The sequence below is a fragment of the Meles meles genome, chromosome 10 (assembly GCF_922984935.1).
Source record: "Meles meles chromosome 10, mMelMel3.1 paternal haplotype, whole genome shotgun sequence".
Classification (NCBI taxonomy): Eukaryota; Metazoa; Chordata; class Mammalia; order Carnivora; family Mustelidae; genus Meles; species Meles meles.
In genome coordinates this window covers 10,860,935-10,883,247 of record NC_060075.1, presented here as the reverse complement: position 1 = coordinate 10,883,247, position 22,313 = coordinate 10,860,935, and the positions used below count along the sequence as shown (strand labels likewise).

At 50.3% G+C, this 22,313-nt stretch overlaps 1 protein-coding gene across 1 annotated transcript; it reads right to left on the bottom strand.

Annotated features, from left to right (window-relative positions):
- Positions 1 to 11,146: 11,146 nt before the first annotated feature.
- On the bottom strand, positions 11,147 to 15,477 carry NOBOX (NOBOX oogenesis homeobox). Its single transcript, XM_046021392.1, has 8 exons — positions 15,414 to 15,477; positions 14,419 to 14,946; positions 13,940 to 14,153; positions 13,586 to 13,714; positions 13,222 to 13,307; positions 12,767 to 12,998; positions 12,163 to 12,458; positions 11,147 to 11,448 (listed from the first exon to the last, which is right to left on the bottom strand). Exons 1-8 carry the CDS (start codon positions 15,475 to 15,477, stop codon positions 11,147 to 11,149), a joined length of 1,851 nt encoding a protein of 616 aa, XP_045877348.1.
- Between the last annotated feature and the right edge of the window lie 6,836 nt (positions 15,478 to 22,313).

The following is a 22,313-nucleotide window of genomic DNA, read 5'->3' as shown; positions in this document are numbered from 1 at the left end:
ACTTCTGAATGACACACAGGCAAATCATTTTCTTTTGGTTGAATGCTGCTTTGTGTGAAGTTGCTAAGGCTTTCCGAGTGCCTTTGAAGCCGACATCTGTAACACTAACACTGTGGTTAGATATTTAATATGTGTTAATTTAATTGGGTTACCCTAATCTGGGAGATGAAAAGTCAGTTGGCTGCTCCCTGTCTTTAGATTCTTGGTTTTAAAAACAAAAGCGAAACAAACAAAAACTTAGACATGAGTCATCTCTACTCAGTTGAATTACTAAAGTTCCTATACTTTGGGTTTTGGAGAACTAGGGACGGGTCTACTGCTTTCTTCTATCTTCGGATTTTCAGAATTTAACTCAACTTATTCTTTAATTCTGATTAGCATCATTGTCTTAGAAACAGCAATTTCTTACATGAGTTTGTGAAAACAACTGTTTACCAATACTTTTCGGACAGAATTCCATTTGAGGCATGTATAAATGTACAGTGTTTTGGTTTGGGGTTTCTTTTTTTTAAGGCTTTATTTATATATCTGACAGAGAGGAAGTATCTACAAGCCGGAGGAGCAGCAGAGGGAGAGGGGGAAGCAGGCTTCTCGCTGAGCAGGGAGCCCTATGGACATGGGGCTCAATTCTGGGACTCTGGGATCATGACCTGAGCTGAACGCGGATGCTCAACCCACTGAGCCACCCAGGCGCCTCTAGGGTGGTGTTTTTGGTTTTTTTTTGTTTTGGTTTGGTTTGTTTTAAGCAAAACCATGCACGAGGGTGGTGTCTTCAGGAGACATCAACAGGAATTCTTTATGGCCCTTTTCTGGATTAGAACAGGCTTGGAGCTTAGTATCATGCAGATTTCTATTTTCTTAGTACCCTTGACCACATTGAATTTCCATCTGTCACTTTTGCCAGTTACCACACCTTAGCCCTTCTTTAAAGTTTATTTTCACCATCTACTTTTCACTTCCGCTTAACTATGATCTGAAGATTTTTATTGTGTACTATTTGCTCTGTTATGGTCATTTATAATGATGATAGTAACGTCAGCCTACATGTTAATATTTGGAAGGCTCACAGTTTGAGCTGTATTTATTTCCCCTAATTTTATTTTCTTTCTGTCTCTTAAATAACTTCTATATTCATGAGTCAAAGCAAAATAGATTTTGGTCCCGTGATGACTGATTTTTTTTTTAATTTTAATTTTTTTTTCTTTTTAGTCTTTGGGCTAGAAGTTATTTAAAAGTCTTTGAAAAATCTAAAGAAAATTCTACTCACTGGCCCCCCTTCTTTCACACATATATTTATCCCCTTGAAATGAGCCCGATTTCCTTTTGTCTGCCGTGTTGCTCGACCCACAGCAGACTGTATGCTTAAGTGTTAAGTGATCCTCCCCTTATCATAGCCTCTTCTGGTTAATGAAGTTAAATTAGGAATCCGGTATTTCGGTGGAATCGCCCTTTCCAGACACCACTGTGTCTCACCCACCCACCCGAAGGCGCGCCGTTAGGACTTGTTCCTGTTTGCACATGGTTTCCCAAACCTCTGTATTAATGTCTCGTGGTGGTGGTTTGTTTCTATCACTAACAGGTTCCGTGACCCTAGAGCTGCATTTGCTGTAGCATGACTCAGGAGCTGTGTGATTACAGCCACTCCAAGGCTGTTGTTGTAACGTAATCTTCTAGCTCTGAAATCAGGTGTGCAGAGAGGCCAAAGGTTACAGGCAAATGAGCTACAGAGGGACAGATGCCAAACTCGGTCATGATTCAAATGCACTGAGAATGTTCTCTGTACTTGAAAGTTTCTGACCCACTTCCTCCAACCTTCCTGGCGGTTACGGAGTGTGGGCATTTCTCTCGTCTCTTCCCCGGAAGAGGGTGAAGCAAAGCAGCCCTTCCTTCTGCTGAATTCCCAGGGAGCTTTGCAGAAACGAGGCTCCAGGCATGGAGAAGACTGGGGAATGCAGGTGAGTGGATGAGCGTGTTTATTCTTTCTGGGTGGCCTGTGAACAGGGTATGTGCGGAAGAAAGGAGCTGGGTTGGTCGGTGTGTGCTGTAAACTTTTTCCAAGCTGGTAAATGAGCTCCAAGGGAGTGACTACTGATCCCTGCTGCTTGGAGGATGAGTCATGGGCCTGAGGGCAGAGCCTGCTACAGGGAGGGGCCTGAGTCTGGCCCACAGAGTTCCCCAGGAGCACCAATGGGCAGATAAATAGTTTCCTGGCAGCTGACCCAGGCCTCTCAGAGAGCAATTATCTCCGCACAATGCAGATGGAAATTCAGGAGAGTGGGAGACGCACTTTATTGCACTGTGCAAGACGGAGGTTCTAAAACCTGCTCGAGGACCAGGGGGCTCCCGAACCCCCTGGGAGGAAGTTCATCCTCCTTGGGAAAGAGTGGCCGTGAGCCACAGACCATGAGTTACTGTGGTAGAGTCCACAAATTCAGCAAGAGACTTTGCCATCAGAGAAGTAGACGGTCCCAGGGAGAAAAAGGAAAATGCAGAAGGCGGAGAAAGGAGGGCCCCTTGGACAGGAACTCCTCCAGCATCTTCTAAAATGTTTTCCTATTGAGATCGATTTGTGGTGAGGATGGGAGAATCATCCACTGTTGGAGCCAAAAGAACCCAAAAGATCTTTGCATCTAAGGCCCTTACTTGTCACAGGGGAGCCTGCAGCGGGGAGACGGTTTGCCGGCTATCACACAACCAGTCAGTTACGGAGCGCGGGTTAGCACAGCCCAGTGTTCACCTCTAGGATTTAAGCAAATACCTGTTGAGCTTGTACTTGTTACAAAAGGTTGAATGTGACTTGCCGTAAAAAATGCAAGGATTGAGTAAACAGAATACGCGTGGGCAGATTATTTGGGGGACAGGGGGAGGAGGTGGTAGTCAGACTTGTAGAATTGTTGGTGGCCAGATTTGGTGATAGAACCGAGCCTGGCCAGGCAACAGACTGGAACAGAGATAAGGTGTGGTTTTCATAACTTTATCACCCTAGCACAGCAAGGCCTTGAAGAACTGGAGGGTCTCAGGTGTGGACATGCCTGTGTGTGTGTGCGTGTGTGTGTGTGTGTGTGTGTGTGTGAGAGAGAGAAGAGGTGACTGCTTAGGATAGAGGACGCAAGAGGGTCTTTACTGGAAAAGGTTTTATGCAGAGAGACTGGGCTCTCTCCTTGAAATAAAATAAAACTGGCATTAACAAGGGGGGGGGGGAGATGGAATTTTCCAGTTGAAAATCAAGAAAGATGAATATCTAAATTAAAAAAATTGGTCCTTTAAATCGGAGCCTTTTTTTTATTCACTGGGTTTGAAAGTGCCCGATTTCACCAGTTCAGATAATTAGAAGTTAAAGGACGTGACGGAAAAGTCAAATCAAAATGAATAATGAGCAAGAAGGTGAAATACACAAGCGGACGAATCAGAATGCTTGGAAACATGAGTGCAAAGTGGGTCGCTAAAAACGGATTGCACCCCTGGCAGGCTATGAGAGAATGTGGATTGGGACCAGGGTGCCACGCTGGAGAGAAGGATGCACCGGATAGAATTTGATGAAAGGGATGACATAAACTACAATCGGGCGAAAATGCACCAGAAGGGACCATGGGATTTCTGTGGGTGGGGATTCCATTCTCAGATAATAAAACTGTGGCAGAGGAATGTACTTGAGGCAACTTGACCAGAGTAATGAGACTGAGAGACAAAAAAAATGTGAAAGCGACAAATGAAGGCTCAGAGGCTACAACGCAGAGGGAGGAACCAGCTCCTTTGCATTTCTGGATCTTGTGATGCCTGGGCGCTAAAACCGAGGGTCAGCTTGCCATTGCCTACTCCCTGCCCACACAGTCAAATTCCGTTAGTTGGGTCATAGCCTCTCTCACACTGACGGTTTCCCTCCTGTTCCCCTACCACTCTTTGATTCTTAACGCCCAATTCCTGATGCTGGAATGATGTTTCCTTTGGTCTGTGTGCTCCCAAACTTTTGACTGAGATCTTTCTGGAGGAATGGGCTGTAACAGTCTTCGATATGGTGTAATCTGCCCCATAATAATGCTTGTCAGAGCCAGGTCCAACCTGGCATCCAGCTCCCACGGCAGCCCCCTCACTGCCCCTTACACCCCCTTCCCTTCACCCTCTGCCTGCTCTGTCCACCCATTCCAGAGCCCTTTCCAGTTTGGGAAGATCGGGCTCCCTGTTCGCTTTCACTGCTGCTTCCATTCCCTCCTCTCCCAGCAGGTCTCTCTTCCAAATAAAACCAAACACTCCTGAGTCTTTGTGTCATTTAAATGCAGAGCTAGGATCTATGCAAGGATCTGATTCTAAATCTAATCTAGGGTGCGCCCATTGTTGGATTGTGCTCTCCCCACCTTCTGACTTCCTTTATCGGCTCCCTCTAAAATGAGCAAAACGTGGCTTCTTGAAGCTGGCGCCCCCTGCCGTAGGTTTACATCCTGTCCAAAATATATTTCTTTCACAACTTGGGGCAAATATTTAAACCTCTCTAAGCCTCGGATCTTTACCTCTTGAATGAGTAATATCTTCCAGGATCGTTGTGAAATGAAATTCCCTATTAGGGAGCTAGGTACACAGTAAGTGCTCAATAAATGGTTACCATCATCATTAGTATTTTGTCTGAGGACCAATTTCTGGGCAAAGTAAGTAAGCTCTTTCAGTTTCTCGTGTGATCATGTAAAGTGTAGAAACACGTGAGTTATCTACCATTGATAGCCTTTTACCTATGAAGGCTCTTGCCTTTTTTTAAAATGATATAGTGGTATTCCGGAAGCAAGGTTCTTTTATTTGCATTTAGTGAAGTAGAAAATAAATGCCTAAGAGTTCTCTCTAGATTTGGTCAAGGTATGATTAGAAAATCATTTAAACCTCAGTGACCTCCTCTGTGAGTTGGGATAATTACGCATGTTGTGCTCCTTTGTCCAACCTCCTTTCTAGCCCTACGAACCCAGCTGGGCCTTTGATCTTTGCCCATTCAACACCTCTTCCCCATCTTCCCACCCCTACTCTTGGGCCATCCCTTATCTACCTCAATGCCAGCTTTTCTTCCGCCCCGTTCTCCCTCCCTTCCCTAGTGTTTCCGTGAGGCCACCCTAAGACCACTTTCCTCCATGCTTTGTGCTGTGCAATTCCATGTGGTGTCTTGACCTCAACTAGCATCTTCTGTGCTGAAGAGGCCCTGTAGTTGCCACAGGCCCTTGAGTTCTTGTCTCTGTCAGAGACCCGAGGACCGGATTTTTCTCCTCAGACACATGCACCCAGATAAACCTGGGCACTTCAATGTCGTCGTCCCCAAACACAGCAGTCTCCCTGTCCCCAACCTTGCTCCATGCCCACATTTCCTCTCTCACTTGAAAACATTTCTTCGTTAAAAGGTCTTTGTCCTCTTCCTTTTTACTTTGATTCAGCGAATCGTCTATCCTGTCACACTGATTCTGGCTCTTAAATATCTCTCTGGCCTTCGATATCTCAGTAAAGCTATCCCTCTCCGCCCTTCAGACCACCTGCTCTCAGCTCTTGTCTCTCACTTGGACCAATTCCGTAGTCTGGTCTGGTTTCCCCGCATCTCCTTTCTCTCTAAGCTCCCCCGATCTTGTTCTCTATTTGTCTTTCTAAAACACAAATCTGAGCAAGTCATGCCGAGGAGGTACAACTGTGGATGCCTCTAATGGACCAGAAAATACAGGTCAAAGGTCTTAGCATTTACTCGCGGCTTTTCCCACTCTTCCTCCCCAGCGGCCACCTCCACCACGGCCAGTCTGTTGGCCGCTCCCACAGGCACACCAGCCTCTCTGAACTCCCCAGCTCAGGGGCCTTACACTCACTGCACCTTCTAGAAGCCGGACACCTTCTTTCCTGCCTTCTCCGCTTACCCACATTCCACTCTTCCTTCAGGACTCTGAAGCTTTCTCAGCCCCTGTAGGCAGGGCTGCTCCCTCTTGTGGACTTCCATGGCTCTTTGTCCTCATGGGCGGCCGCATAGCGCGGTCCTCTAGCCTCCTGTGGTCCTCCCCAGTGGGAGCGGCTCTTTCTGAAAGCCAGGAAGACACTTCATTTATCTTCATGTCCACCAGTACTGAAGGTGCTTATAAAACCCCACTGAAGGACAGAATGGATGTCTCTGCCTTTATTTCTCAGGACTTTGTTATAAAGCTCAAAGAAGTGGGTGTTTTTGAAAGAACAGTATAAACACAAGTGTAAGAATCCCAGATCTTCCAGACCGTCCCTCTGTACCGAAAGAACACCCCTTTGTGGTGGGTGAAGTGTTTCATTTCCAGGAAATCAGACTTATTCTTGATTAATCAAGACCGCTTAAGACTTGGTGTGGAATCACCAAAAGCCAGATTGTCTCCCGCAGCCGATGTTTATGCTTTCTTCTCATGCAAATGTTGTTAAAACATCAGTCAAAAATTCTAATGGACTGTCTCAGAAATACACAAATAATACAAAGACCGTAGCTAACAGGAACAGAACATAGAATGGGACTCCAAGAGATTTTTTTTAAGTTTTTTTTTTTAATATTTTATTTATTTGACAGAGAGAAATTACAACTAGGCAGAGAGGCAGGCAGAGAGAGAGGAGGAAGCAGGCGCCCAGCAGAGCAGAGAGCCCGATGCGGGGCTCCATCCCAGGACCCTGGGATCATGACCTGAGCCGAAGGCAGAGCCTTTAATCCACTGAGCCACCCAGGCGCCCCACTCCAAGAGATTTTTAGAGTGTTTTTAGACACGTGCGGAGCCTGAGTGGAGAGTTAGAAGAGCAGGCGGGCGTGGGGCACTGAATGAACGGGGTTCCCGCAGTGAGTACGAGACCCAGCAGGAGCCTGCGGAGCAGGAGAGCGGAGTAGAGAGCTGGAGGCCTTCTGGACAGACGTTCAGTTGTGAAGCTCTCATGGACATAGATGTCCTTAGCAAAGTGCTACTCCTAGGGCTGGCGGATTTAGCAAATAAAAACACAAAACACCCAAATATTGCAGGAAGCATACTGACATTAAACAATCATTTGTTGTTTGTCCACAATTCAAATTTAACTGGACATCAAATATTTTATCTGGCAAACCAAGCTGCAACCCAAATGACATGAATATCTTTGAACCTGATATTAGTGGCCGTAGGGTATTTTGGAGAAAAAGTTAGCACTGGCTTTCTGGCTGTAAACCACCCGAAGAGTGTAAGGCCGCAAAGAAACTGGTAGTAGATTGCCATCTAGTGGAAATTTTGTGATAGTGACAGCTTAAATTGGAGGGATGGGCTTTTTCCTACAGTCTGCAAGAAAGGATTCTGCTCTGGCCCATTGCAAAGTCTTGAGGTTGCGGTGGTGAGGGTGATGAGGTCAAGAGGATGAGCATGCCGTGGGGGGAGGCGAGGTAGGAGGAATACCGAGATGCGGCTGGCCCCCCGCGATCTAAGGAGAGGAGTGGCCTGACCTTGGCTCTCCAGCTTGCACACTTCCTCTGGCACTCCAGCAAAAACCCAAACCAAAGCTGGAGCTCACTGTCAAGAGGCTCAGATGGGTGTGGAACTATCAAAAATCTATGTCTACAGATGTAATCACAATGATAGTGAACTAAAGAAGTCCTGCAAAAGGTAACGGAGAGGCTACAAGGTCAGATTTTAAAAGGACTGAAAAGATGTAAATGGTAAAAGGCAGCACATTCTGGAATTCCAAGGATCATCTCTCTAAGTGTGAAGCCCAGGAGCAGTTCTGTGCTGCAAAACATGCTAAAGTCCACTACTAACAACAATACGGGCCTTGATGATAATAAAACCAAGCTGGGAACGGGACCACTAGGGAGAGGACAAACATACGCCTTGAGGCAGATGTTATCATGTCAACATGTAATATACAGAGAAAGCAGAAGCGCTTGGCTCTTATTTTAGCTACTCTTCTCCAGAAAGGATGATACTCTAAAATTTAAAAGCTTGACCAAAAACATAAGATGATCTTAAAACCCAAACACAATCTTCTAGCTGATTTAAATAATTCTAGGTTTTGTTTTTTTTTATTTTCAGAGTAGAACAGGAGAGGATCTTGAAGATGTAATAGAGGCAATTATCCTAATTTTTAAAGGCACGATTTGTAGAAGCCAAAGAAGAATAAATTTAATGTGTAATTGTCATAAATTTCTAGAAGAGATGATTGAAAGATGTTAGATAAAAAAATGATCGTGAAAGAGAATTGGTGTCTCCTAAGATAAGCCATGCCAAATTGATCTCATTTACTGCATTGTTACATTTACGAGAATATTAGATCATTGGAGTGCTATAAAGAGAATATGTTTTTATTTTAGTGAGCCATACAGCAAAGATTTTTCCCAAAATGTATTTTCAAAATCCTGGAGATAACAAAGGATGGCCCTGGATGATAGTATAGTTGAAGATTTTTAGCCAGTTTAATTTTCAGCCCCCAGAAAGTGCTCATTAAGGGCGTATTTTCAAGGAGGGATGTCAAAATGCTCTGTAATTACTTGCTTACTAGTGATGATCATAAAATGTAGAAAGCGTACTGATCCAATTTGCAGAGACCAAACAATGGTCGTGCTAGAGCAGGACTCCAAACCACCATGACAAACTCGGGAATGGGCTACAATCAACCACATGAGACTAAACAAACAATGTATATTTTTGTCCATTTAGATGAAAAAATATCAATTCTCTAAATACAAAGTAAGAGAGAGTGATTTTAAGACAGTTTCTATGAAAAGGGACTAGGGGTCAAAACTGACAGTCAAGTTTGTATGGGACCAAGAATATGAAGTGATTAGGGAAAAAAAATCCAATTCCTCTCCAGACAACAATAGAAGAGAGTGTCTTTTCTGATGGAGGGGACAGTCACACTGTACAGTGCAGCAGGCCAGACTGTACTAAAGGCAGGTACGGTTCTGGTACCATCCTAAAAGGAATAACCATAAACTCCTCTCCATTTGGAGAGAGGCGTGCATAATGGTAAGGAGCCTAGGGAACAAGCCATGGGAGGGCAAGACTTAGAGGAATGACCCACGACCTCAGATTTTGCAACAGTAGATCTATTCCTTGTAGCACATGGAAAGCAACACTCGGATTAATTAAAAAATAGTGATTTCTCCCTAGCAAAAGAAAGAACTCAATGATAATTAAAGCTTTCAAACTTCCGTGGCCCCTAGCCTAGGCAAGTTAGCCAGCCACCTTTGTGGCCCGTGACTGGAAAATCAAGGCTCAGCGGTCCTCCATCTGTGGGGGCATAGAGGAGACGCCGGGGTTCATCTGGAGGTTGGACTTGTCAGCTTGTCAGTTTTCTTCTACCTCTAGGATTCTATGCTTCTAATAACTTTTCACCATTTTCTCTGGTCTACCATTATTTCTTAGTTATTGATTCATTTCTTTTTAGTCCACCATTAGAACGTGTAATGCTTTTTAGCTGTGTTGCATGTAGGCATAGCATTTTTTTTTCTAAGATTTTATTTGAGAGAGGTGGGGGGTACTAGTGGAGGGAGGGGCAGAGGCAGAGGGAGAAGAGCCTGACACAGGGCTCGATCCTAGGGTCCTGGAATCATGACCTGAGCTGAAGACACTTAACTGAGTGAAGACACTTAACCAACTGAGCCACCCAGGCGCCCCAGGCAGAGACCTTGAAGTCTCTTGCCCTCCGGTTCTTGGCTTTAGACGGCTACACTGTTGCATTTGCTCCATACTCAGTTGCTACCATTCTGAGGGGCAGGAGTCTGAACCAACTAAGAGCTGGCGGGGAAAATACCCAGCCTCCCCTCGGGGCTCACGGGGCTCTGAAAGCATTGTGGTGGCTGCTGGAAAGAGGGGGTCAGTAGCATGGGATCGAACGGGGAGAGCCTTCCCTCGTTCCCCCTTACGTCTGCTCTTAGGCTGCTCCTGCCATGGGCTTCATGGGACAGAGCGTGAAAACAGAAGATCTGTGAAACATATACTTTAAAGGACCCAGATATGAATCATAATCAAAGTCCCTTCAGATTTCAACGTACACATTCTAATCCCTAAATTGAGGCTGTTGAAGCCGGGCTGTTCCAACCCTCGAGAGGCAGGAGGAGACAATGGCTAGAATGGCAGAGCTGAGCTACTCAGTACCATTGGTCCAGGAAACCCTACAGACACACACACACACGTGTTCTTGTGCAACCAAGAACTTTCTTCTCCATTCCAAATATTTTGCTGAAATTTTTTAGTTCTTAGGAGTCATGACTCTAGGACTATTATGACAAATGTAACTACTTAATACACTTTTTTGGGGGGAAAAGTGTATTTTCCAATAATCATAGCGTTTGGAGGTCCAGAAGGGTACACATATACACCCTCACCAAACACAGTGATGTGGCTGGAATCGAAAGCCCTCAGATCCTAGTGATTTGGCGCTGCAGGGCCATTAGATGTGGGTGCTACACATACAGGTAGGAACATCCTCTCCTCGGTGTTCCCACCCCTCATTCCTATGTCTCTCCCCAGAAAAGAGCTTTGGAAAAATAAGTTATGGTTTGCAATGCTAGAGACTTGACCTAAAATATCCTTGACTGTCTCCTGTAATCCTATTCCTATAAATTCCGGAGAGGAGTCCGTGCTCAGATTTGCTCAGGTTCAGTCCCGAGTTTGGGACTAGAACATGATTTAATGCCAGGACTGAAAACAAGGTCCAAGACGCCCAATTTCTCCTCCAGCAGGAGAGATGGGCCCAGGGAAGATGCCAGGTTCCACATGATCATGCCCAAAGGAGACCTGGTCTGGACAGCTCAGATGGCATCCAGCAACTAACCCGTCAGCTGAGGAGAAAGCGGTGAAAGAAATGCAGCTTTTAACTAGTGAGTGGGGAGACACATAATTACTGAGGGAAACCCAAGAGTAAACGAGTTTACTGCCTACAACAGACAGTGGCTCATTTGTCTGGCAAGGAAAGGAACATCAATGTACACGGCGTTCGGAAGTCATGCGCACCATCCTTTGGCTCAAGGCTGCTGTACAGGGGTGTGGAGGAGAGGGTGGGGCCGGCCTTCACCCTTCTCAAATCAGGCGGGCTAGGTGGGCCCAGAGAGGGGGAGATGTCTGACTTCCACCCCAGTCAACAGAGTCCACAGTCCTTTCCAAAACCACTGTCTCCTCCGTGGCACCTGGCCCTCTCCCATGCCCCCTTCCACTCCTTGGCCCCGCGACTAGGGGCCGCAGCTGTCCTTGTCTTCCTCTCGGACCTCCTGGAGTGCTAAGGGCTCCTCCCCAGGGGGGGCAGGCGGCTCCTCTTGGGTCTTGCCAAGGAAGGGCGCCGGTCCTGGTCCGGCCGCTTCGGGCAGCGGGGCGCCACCTGGAGAGAGCCGCCGGCTCCCGGCCGGAGCGCAGGGGACCGGGGGCAGATCCGGGAAGAAGCCCTCGCCTCCGGGCAGGTGCGCCAAGGCTTGCGGACAGAAGGGACCAGGGAAAGGCAGTTCTGGCAAGCAAGGGTCATTCCAAGGGACTGTACCTGCGGGGTCGGAGTGCAGAAAGGTCAGACGGGATGACGGGCACCCACCGCCCTTCAACATGCTCTGGGACAGGCTCCCCTCCGCCTCCCACCGGAACGCAGCGTAGGAGCCCCGCGCCAGTGCGGACCGGGTGCTGACAGCGGGAGCCCCCACTGACCGGCTCGCTGCGGACTCCAGGGTCTGTGGTTCGGTCACGTGGACACGGAGCGGCCGGTGGGTCAGACGGGCGCCCCCACCCCACCAAATGCAGGACGGCCGGGAGGCCGGGAATGGACTGCACCCCCTCTCCTCCCTTCTCCGGGAATTAATTCTTCCTACGATTGCTGCGTCGGGGTCCGGAGGTCCGCGAGGCCTGTCGATGCTCATCGGCTGCCTTTTACTCTGTCCGTTCCCCTCCCGTCGCGTTTCCCCTACTGTTCCTCACCCTCAGCAAGGCCCTCCCCGACGGAGGAATACGATTCCCGTTTCAGGCCAGAAACCGAGACTGGGCGGAGCAGGGAACGGCGCGCGGACCGCAGGCTTCGGTTCCTGACTCCGGCTCTCGCCGCGCAGCTGCCCAGACGCCCGGAAAAGCTCCGTAAGGCCAAGCAGGGGCGCGGAAAGGGGATTCGCTCCGGCCTCGCCCTGCCTCAGCCCGCCCTCGGCCAGCGAGGCTCCGGGTCCCTTCTCAGCTCCCGCAGTCCCAGGGGCCCTTCCCTCCCAGCCCGACTCACCCACGTTCCCCGCAGGAGGCTGCGGCCCCATCGGCCCTGGCGGGGGGCCCAGGAAGTAGCCCTGAGAGGGACCCGCGCTGGGGCCATAAGGCGACGTGAAGAGGGCGTCGTCCGGCAGCGGAGGGATCAGGGAGGGGGGCGTGGGGAAGGGGTAGGGGTGCAGGTAGGGGAACTGGGCTTGAGGCTGCTGGTAAAGCGGGACCTGGGGGAACGGGGGCGGTCCTGGCGGGGGGCTCTGCTGGTACTCGTGGGGCTCCAGCTCCTCCAAGTATGAACAGAGGGACGGTGGCGTGACGCTGGGGTGGGGGGGACAAAGGAGGATTGTGTGAGGCTCAGGGGTAGCTTCCTCACTGTGGCCACACAGTAGTTGGGTCCCCCCGCATGTCCACGACCCCAGACTTGCCACCCCCTCTGCTTTCTCTTCCAGTTCCTGGCTTCTCACTCTCCTCGCTGTGACAGTCTAGATCTTTCCCACCTTGTGCTTTTAATCCTCGTCACAATTAGGACTCCCGCTTCTCTGGGCTAACCATCCCCACTGAGATACCTTGTCTCCTTCTGTACCTGCCCAAGAGAACTCAGGGACCACCCCCATCAGTCTCCATACCTTGTCCCCCAGGACCCACAGGGGCCATCTTTGTGGCTGTTGTCACTGCCAGGAGGATCCAGAAGCAAAGGCATCATTTGGGGGGTGGGGACAGGGCCCAGGGGAAAAGGAAGGCTGACTCTTCGGACAGGTGGGGGGCTGAAGAGTGGCGGGGTCGCGGCTGCCCTTTGTGCGTTCTCACTCTGTTGGGCTGGGGCCAGACTCTGGTCGGAAGTCAGCAGCATGGGGGGCTCTAGGAACCAAAGCCAAAGAGGGGTTACAAGGGTAAGAAAGTGGGAGCGCAGATTTGGAATTATGGATGGTTAGAAGTGTGCCATGCCTAGTCCCCTTCACTAGGCCTCACTGGACCAAAACCCTAGAGAGCACAGGCCCACTTCCCATCTATTTAGAAAGAACTCAGTCTTTCCAGCTGCCACCTCCCCCCCCATGTAACCCGCAGAAGGTGGTCAGCTCACCTGTGAGAGTATCCAGAGGGGGCTCCTGAGGGAAGGTACCAGGCTCTGGGGCCAGGGGCACCGTAGGTAGCAGCTCGGCCGCAGTGCTGGTGGCAGGCAGAGTGAAGCCCATAGCCCTACTGTCCCTAGAGTTAGACCAGGGCTTCAGGGCAGGGAAAGGGACACCAGAGTCCCAAACACTGCCTTCCTGCAAGATACTGGCAACTTCCTGAGCCCCTCCATCCAAAGTGTCTCTAAAGATCAGCCAAGAACTCCAGCTTCATGGCCAACTCTCCAAAGCTCTCTCCCTCTAGACCCCAGGAGCCCAGCTCAGAGCCCACTTCCTACCTATGAGGAGGAGATCTAGGAAGAGGAGAAATTCTACCTGCACTGACTGCTGGCAGGGGTAAGCGGAGGCCCCACAGGACTGCCCTTGTTCTCCTTTCCGTTCAGCTTCTCCACTTTTCGCCACTTCGCCCGGCGATTCTGGAACCACACCTGTAGGGCAGAGACCCTTGTAGAGTTCCAGAAACTTGGAAGAGACCAAGACTCAGGCTCTGAGTGTTGCATGACGAGCTGCCTGACTTTAGGAGGTCACTCTACACTTGGCTTCAGATGCCTTTTTCTGTGAGAGGGGTTTTATGAAAAGGTTCACCTAGATAGCTCTGAGGTATCTTCCTCTTCTAATCTGAGGCGGTAACAACATGGAAATGGGCAGAAACACAGCCAGATCTAAGACCTAACCTCAGCCCCTAAAGGGAGCTGCTGAGCCCTTGCTGTGCTCCCCAAGAGTTCCAGCTGGTCGTTTCTCCTCCACCTGGAGACCCGTTGGCCGACCCCCTTTACCATGATGCGTTGGGGGGTGACCCCCACCGTCTGGGCAATCTCCCGGCGCTTATCGCCATCTGGGTAGTGGTCTTCTTGGAAGATCCTTTCTAGCTCCTCCAGCTGGTCTGGAAGAAGAAACGTGCATGAGGACAGAGATATGGCAGCAGATGAGAAAGACAGATGACTTCCTGACGAGACCACTGTCCCCAACCCCAGGGTCTTTCCAGGGCCTTGCAACAATGTTCCCCATTAGGCTGGTGCCTTCTCTCTTTCCTGGGCTTTGTGGCAGGGAACTGTGGGGTGTTTACTTTCTGGCTCCTTCTAGCCTGGTCCGAATTTCACTTTCTGATGAAGCAGCCCACTGAGCACCTCTCACTGTCACAGCCTTACCTGAGCGGTATAGGGTCCGAGTCTTTTTCCGAACTTGGCAGGTCACCTCTGGGGTCCTCTTCTGATCTGTGCTTTGGCTATTCTGAGCCAATGTGCTGAGGAGGTTGGCCAGATGGCAGGGCCCCGGGCCTGACCCGCAAGGCACTAGGTTGCGTGTGGCATGGGGAGATGAGGCGGAGGCCAGAACCCCAACACTGAGCGTTTTCTGCTTACTGGAGGCTGGAGAGTAGGTCCTCTTCCCTGGCTTTGCCTCTCTCGCTGGGAAGGAACCACCTTCCCCGGGAGGCCCAGGTCTCGGTGAGTCCGTGACTGTGTCTTTGTGGAGAGTCCCGGAGCCAGATGGCTGGCTCACCCTCCCCGTATCTGCCCCAGCTGGTTCTCCAGGGGCCTCTGATGGCCACTTCTCCCCAGCTGCCGGGCGGGAGGGGGACATTTCCTCACGTGGGGCATTCCGGCTGTGGGGGGCTAGACTCTGCCGCAGCTCCTCCTGTGGCCCCGCAGCCAGGGGCTCGCCTCCACGGTCCTGGCCTGTGGGGAACAGCACCCACAGAGCTTAGCAGCAGGGAGAAGGAAGAGCCTGGACTAGAGGATGGCTGCTTCCTGCTCTGTCCTGTTCGGCCTCCAGCTTTCGTGTGTCCACTCGGCAAGGAGGGCAGTAATTCTAGGCTTACCATTCTCGTTGGGCTGTTGCAAAGATGGAATGAGCTAATCCTCTGCTTTGAAAGATGTGAACAAACATAGGCACCCACGAGGGGGCCTGAGCTCGCATACACAGACCGCGGGAGAGCGGTCCTAATCTGGGGGCTACTTATTTTCTGGGAGCTGCCTGGGTTCTTCCCCCCCGACCTCCCCCAGGAATGTGAGTCAAGGGACAGGAATCTGTTCAGGCATTTCTAAGGGACAAATGGTGAGGCTGGGAGCGTCCTGGGAGAGAGAGACGGAGAGGAGGCTGCTTCTAAGACTGGACCTTGTTCTGCCGCAGGTAGGGGCATTACTGCTTAAGAGGAGGGACAAGGACAGGCTGGCTGCTGGTATAAGAAAGGAGAGTGGGGGACACATTGGGTCTCCAGCATTAGGCGAGCTTGTAGCTTAGGGAAACTGGCGCGTAGTACGTGCTCAATGCATGCGGCGCGTCAGAGCGCTCGGCCTGGAGAGGAAAGGGCCCAGGGGCCGGAGCGCAGACAAGGGTCCGAGGGCTCCGGGCCGGCGTGCGGAGAGATGGGAGCCGCAAGGACGGAGGGCGCTCGCGCTGCTGGGCCTCCCTCGCACCCCCCAGCACCGGCAGCCCCTCAGCCCGCCCTAACCCCAAAGCCAGCCCACTCGGGCCGCGTGGCCAGAGGCCGCCCCACGCTCACCCCGCGGTTCCGGGCAGGCCTCCTGGGTGGGTTCCATGGCCCGGACTCGCGTCGTCAAGACCCGCCGGGCTGCCCTGGCGCGGCCTAATGAAGCCTCGCCGGCGGGCAGGTGCGCAGGGGCCTCCCGGGCCCTGGGGAGCCCGAGCCCGCGCCCTTCACCCCGCGGCCAGGGCGAGGCCCACCCGGGCAGGAGGCGCGTGGGGCAGCTGCAGGGCCGCGCGGGCCTGGGGGCCGCCCCGCCCCCGCCGGCCCCCAGGGCGGCCCAGGTGTGCGGCCCGCGCCCCTCCCTTCCTCTCCCCTCCCCTCCCCTCGTCCGCAGCTCAGCCGGCAGGGCCGCCTGGCCTCTGAGGGCTGGCGACAGCCCCGGGCCCCGCGGCGCCCCGGGGACCGGCCTCTCCGTGCTGGCCGAGGGAAGGCCGCTCTGGGGCCACTCCTCACGGGAGCCCCACACGCTGGGCTCGCGAAGGCTTCCCCAGGCCTCAAGATGAACGCGCCCCCAAGACGCCTCCTGACCGAAGGTTCCGAGAGCGCAGAGCTGGCCTCGGGGACGAGGAGGAGGCTGCCGGAGCCGGGCAGCCAGGTAAGCGGCACGAGGCCAGAATGCGCCTGCGGGACGCGCGAGAAGGAGCGGGGCGCACCGGCCCTCCAGGCCGCGGGTACCCCGCAGGAGCTATCGTGGGCCCAGGGTTCCTGGTCGTCGTCCCCCCGACCCTTGATGTCCCATTTTGAGTCTCTGAGAATGCCAGGGAGCCTCCTAAGGGAGCTCTCACATGGCTGAGGTCTGTAATTCCTAGTTCATAGCACGTTTCTTGCCTTGAAACAAAGTTTTACAGAATTTGAAATTCTCATGGCCGACTGCTTAGGTCTGTGTCTGACCCGGAGTGGAAAGCTCAGCCAGACATTGAAACAGGTGCTGGAAGTTGGGCATGGGGGGCGGGGGGGGGGGGGGGGGGTCCAAACAGAATCCAGGTGTTTGCTTTTAAGACTTAAAAGAGTCTGGTCAGCACGTGCTTGCCTGCTGCAATCACAGCTCTGTTAGTCTTCCTTTCCTGTGAGGACTTGGGAGAGATGCCAGGCTTTAGTTCTTTTTGAAACATAAAAATGCAAACCAGTTAACTTCATGACAATAAGAGGAGAACTTTAGGAATCTGATGTTTCAGTCTGACCCCTCTAAGACGAATATCCCCTGATAGATGAGAGGTTTAGAAATAGGGCCCAGTTTCGGGGCGCCTGGGTGGCTCAGTGGGTTAAAGCCTCTGCCTTCGGCTCAGGTCATGATCTCAGGGTCCTGGGATGGAGCCCCACATCGGGCTCTCTGCTCAGTGGGGAGCCTGCTTCCCCCTCTCTCTCTGCATGCCTCTCTGCCTACTTGTGATCTCTCACTCTCTGTCAAATAGATAAAATTTAAAAAAAAAATAAGAAAAGAAATAGGGCCCAGTTTCTCAGCTAGAGATGAAACACTGGGGGCCTTGTGAGCAGGGTATGGGGGGTGAGGTTGTTCTCTACCAGGACCCTCAGATGGTGATATGGTTGTAAATGGAACACAATAATCAGCTTGATGAAACATTTATAGGGCACCTGCTGTATGCCAGGCCCTGTGCACAAGTTGATTCCTTGCCTGCAGAAGCTTACTGGTATAGAGGGGACTAGAACAATTCTGTAGGTAAAGGGACAGTGTCAATACAGGGTGGTCGGTGGTGAGTCAGCAGTATGCACAGGCTCGTAGGAGCTTAGAGAAGCAGGAACGTCTCCTGGCCTAGGACTGAGGGAGCAGGAGAGGCGAGGATGACCCAGGACCTGTGAGCTGAAGGTTAAAGAAAGGGCAAATTAAGTGCAAAACTGACCTTGACCCAGCCCTGCTTAAAACCCTGCAGTGGTCTCTGACTGCCCGGAGATAAAGACCGAGCTCCCTAAGGGGGCAGGAGCCTTCCAAATCCTGGCCCCTTTCTCTCGACCTCAGCTTGCCTGCTTCCCCTGCCCAAAGCACTCCAGTTTTATTCTTTTCGACTTAGTGTCTCTCAAAGAGTTTTCCTAACTTTCCCCTAGATCAAAATTTCTTAGGGAATTTGTGCAAAATGTGGCTCCCAGGCCCCATTCCCAGAAATTTAAATTGGTAGGTCTAGAGAAGGACTCAAAAAGAATCATCGTGGGGCACCTGGGTGGCTCAGTGGGTTAAAGCCTCTGCCTTCGGCTCGGGTCATGATCTCAGGGTCCTGGGATCGAGCCCCACATCAGGCTCTCTGCTCCGCAGGGAGCCTGCTTCCTCCTCTCTCTCTGCCTGCCTCTCTGCCTAGTTGTGATTTCTCTCTGTCAAATAAATAAAATATTTAAAAAAAAAAAAAAAAAAGAATCATCGTCACAAGCCCCTCAGGTGATTTTTATTCATGTTCGAGTTGGAGACACTCCTAGGCCTTTCAAAAACAAAGTCAATTAAAACCATCCTGGGGATGAGAGTGGGGGGAAAATGACCTTTTGACCTTCACTACGGTGTCTGCAGCAGTGAGAAGCCAGCACACTTAATTTATTAATAGATAATACTGCATTAAATTAAGAATAAATCATTCTTCTCTATCATTTATGTTGTATTTCCTCTCACTGCCTGGTTGTCCTCTGCCTGGGAGAAGGTCAGAAAAGCCAAGACTCAAATCACAGAACGAATACCACCCTTAAACAAGATTCAAGGTCTAAGCATATAAAAGCGTTTGCTCTGCGTTTTAGGAAATTGAAAATGTTGGCATTTTTCTGAACACATAAATAGTTGAATTTGTTAGGCTTGGACTATGACATCAGAAAAATTAGGAAAAAAAGTTTTCTTTGTTGTTATTCTTGGCTTGCCATTGTGTGGCTTTTTCTTTTTTTTTTTTCTCTCTAATCTAAATGACATACTGTTTGTCTATTTACATGAAAATTTGATTTCATTGCTGTGAGTGAATTTGGCCTCTTAAGGCTTAGAAGAACGTCTTGAGGTGTTTCCTTGGGACGGGGCTGTGCTGATGATACAGGCTGTTAAAAGTCCTCCCTCACACATCAGCCGCCAGGGCAGGAGGCAAGGGAGAAAGACCACTCCTTACAGGAAGGGCAAGAACGTGATGTTTTAGAATACTTGGAAATAATCATTCCTAAGTCTGGTTTGGTTAGATTTCATCTTGGTGATGTTCAGACCAGTTCATCTGCTCAACCTTTCTTAGGGGAAGGTTTATTTTTATTTTGGAAGGGTTCTTCGTTTTCAAAGTTAAATTGCAAACTACCACTACCACCCTCTTAACCAAGAATCTCTTATTTTGGGGTGCCTGGGTGGCTCAGTGGGTGAGCCTCTGCTTTCAGCTCAGGTCATGATCTCAGGGTCCTGGGATCGAGTCCTCCATGGCGGGGGGGGGGTCTCTGCTCAGCGGGGAGCCTGCTTCCCCCTCTTTCTGCCTACTTGTGATCTTTGTCAAATAAATAAAATCTTTTAATTTAAAAAAAAGAATCCCTTATTCCAACATCTTTTTCTGCTCATGGATAGGAGAATTACAGACAAAAAGAAACACTTCGATTCTACGAAGCCGCGTCGTCAGGCGTGTTCACAGTCTGTGTGGAACTGTCCAGACCGTTAGGTTAGGCAGGTAGAGTAAGCATTCTTTGTCCTTCTTCTCTTTTTACAGTGAGAAAAACAACCAGAAGGTGGCGGGTTGAAAAAACTGTCAAAGCAGAAACTGGGTAATTTGCTCCCGTCCTACCTGCCACACCCAGGCGGAGGCGGCAGCAGGTCACTGGAAGGGCTGGGACCAGAGAGGCAAGAGGACGGTTGGGAAAGACAGAAATCCGAACAGGCCTTGGGCAGGGAGAGAGCAGGATCACAGCACACAGGGCGGTGTGAGGACCCCAAAACAACCAGGGGAGAAGAGGCACCTGTCCAAGACAGGGGAGGACACCTGAGCCTGAAGAGGACAAAGGGCCAGATGATCAAACACTGTGGTCCTGTACCGGCCAAGCTGACGGTGCCCCGTGGCTTCCTTTGGAAATCCCAGCAGAGGATTGTGGAGGTTTCAGATCTGGAGCATTGAGAACACTGGCTGGCGGGGTGGGTGGAGGGGGTGTTCTGCCCTGGCGAGGAGAACACAGGTTCTGGCACGAGTTAGGCTAACAACCTCGAATCCCTACACTCCAAACACTCGAGATTTCGCGCTTCCACGGAGAAGAGTGACCCATGCTTAAAACATGGCGTTGCTGCTGCAATGGTTGTAATAATAAGCCCCATTGGCTGTGGTTTGTGATTTAGGAAGTACTTTCCCATCTGCTCTGGGTGTCTTCTCCCGGCGCTCTGGAGAGCTGGAGCCATTTCTGCTCTGTGCTGGTGGTAATGACTGCATGGCATTCAGGACGCCCCAGAACCTGGCCCCAACTTTCCCTCAGACCTCGTCGGACGCCCCTTCCCCTGTCCACCCCTCCAGTCTCCTCATAGGCTCTCGTTCAAACCTCGTCCTCTCTCAGAATGGCTTTGCCTTCTCCCTCAGGGCCACAGCGGTCGTTTCATGGGCATGAAACGCCGTCCCTTCCCTTTTATTTCTGTCAAAGTCTTACTCATACTTCGAAGCCCAACCCAAATATTCTCTTTTCTGTGAACCCAACCTCAGCTTTCCACAGTTGAAATGAGCAGCTCCCTCCCACGTCCTCCCACGGCACTGGGTTTGCACCCATCTTCCCGCAGCCACACGGGCTGGCCTGGTGGGAGTTTTCTATGTTCGCTGCTGGAGTGTGAGTTTTTTTGTTTTTTGGGGGTTTTTTTATATTTTGTTTATTTGACAGAGAGAAATCACAACTAGGCAGAGAGGCAGGCAGAGAGAGAGGAGGAAGCAGGCTCCCTACAGAGCAGAGACCCCGATGCGGGGCTCGATCCCAGGACCCTGGGATCATGACCTGAGCCGAAGGCAGAGGCCTTAACCCACTGAGCCACCCAGGCGCCCCTGGAGTGTGAGTTTTTGAGTGTTAACGTACATCTCTCCGTGCCAGGCACTTGCTATTTGCTTTACAAATACCACCTCACTGAGTCCTCCTAATAACCCTAGGAGGGACTATTATTAGCCACGTTTTATGGAAGAAACTGTGGTGTAGAGCTTGGGTTCTTTGCCAAGGTCACACAGCCAGTAAGCGACACACCCAGCATTTGAACCCAGTTTGTCTGGTTCCTACCTGTCCTCTGAACCACTAGACTACACACCTTATTCTATTTCTATTTCTGTCACAGTCCCTCCGTGCTTGGCACAATGTATCTTTCTGTCACGACCCTTCAGTGCTTGGCACGGTGATTTGCACGTGGGGGATCAATAATTGTCCATTGATCAAAAGCGACTCAGCACTGGCGGGAGTTAGGAAGCAGGAGAGGGACGGCGAGCCGTGCCCTGGCTCTTCAAGGAGCCACAGTGTTGGGAATATTCTGAAGCTTGGCCAGTGACAATCCCATGGATCTACAGCTGAAAAACAATTTCCTAGAACTGGGTATAGCCGTATACGTGCACAGACAAGTGCGTATAAAACTGGGGACATCTGAGGAAGGTCAGTTTCTAGCACCGATGTCTGTCTCCTGGCGTGATCGTGTATTATAGCCATGTACAAGGTTGCCATGGGGGGCAATGGGTGATGCGTGCTTGAAATCGCTCTGTATCATTTCTTGTGACTCTATGTGAATATGCAGTTATCTTCAAAAAAAATATTTTTATTGCTGATCCCGGAGTTCTGATCACAAATTCAGTTCTCCTGGACTTAGTTAAGTTCACAGCAATAACATTTGTGTATAGTAGCACTACTAACCTGTTGTTGACAGCAATTTTAAAACATTTAGATTTAAATTATATCTATTTCTTTAACAGGGCTGTGGAGAGGAAAGTGGAGGAATTTATGTCTAACTTGTTTTAAAAAGTAAAACAATAGGGACACCTGGCTGGCTCAGTGCATAGAGGCTGGGACCCTTGATCTCAGGGTCATGAGTCCAAGCCACAATAGAACCACTGGGCATGGAACCTATATAAAATAAATCTTGTCTTATGTGTTTTTTAAGTAGGCTCCGCACTCTGACCGAGCCACCCAAGTACCTCTACTTAAAATGAATTTTTAAAAAATTTAAAAAGTGGGGCACCTGGGTGGCTCAGTGGGTTAAAGCCTCTGCCTTCGGCTCAGGTCATGATCTTAGGGTCCTGGGATCGAGCCCCGCTGGGGCTGTCTGCTTGGTGGGTAGCCTGCTTCTCTCTCTCTCTGCCTGCCTCTCTGCCTACTTGTGATCTCTCTGTCTGTCAAATAAATAAATAAAATCTTTAAAAAAAAATTTACAAGTAAAACAATAGCAATGTCTCTGTTAATAACAGAAATGCAAATGTATTAGGAAAATATTGGTAAATACTGAAGGATTAGAAAAGGAAAAACAATTTCCTGTCAAACATCATCAGTTATTAACCATTTGTATAGTTCCTCGTAACATGTTTGCCATTATTGTGTTTTACATATGTTCTCCAGGATTCTATTCTCCATATAGAATTTTGAAACTTTTTCTTCCCTCAGTCACTC

Bases quoted from the DNA above. Each gene is read 5' to 3' on its own strand.
- NOBOX (XM_046021392.1), bottom strand. From the start codon at position 15,477: ATGTGTCCCCCACTCTCCTTTCTTATACCAGCAGCCAGCCTGTCCTTG. The intron at 14,947-15,413 runs GTAATGCCCCTA...TGTTCCCCACAG, and splicing joins CTTGTCCCTCCTCTTAAGCA to GCCAGGACCGTGGAGGCGAG. The intron at 13,715-13,939 runs GTCTTAGATCTG...GAACTCTACAAG, and splicing joins CCTTTAGGGGCTGAGGTTAG to GGTCTCTGCCCTACAGGTGT.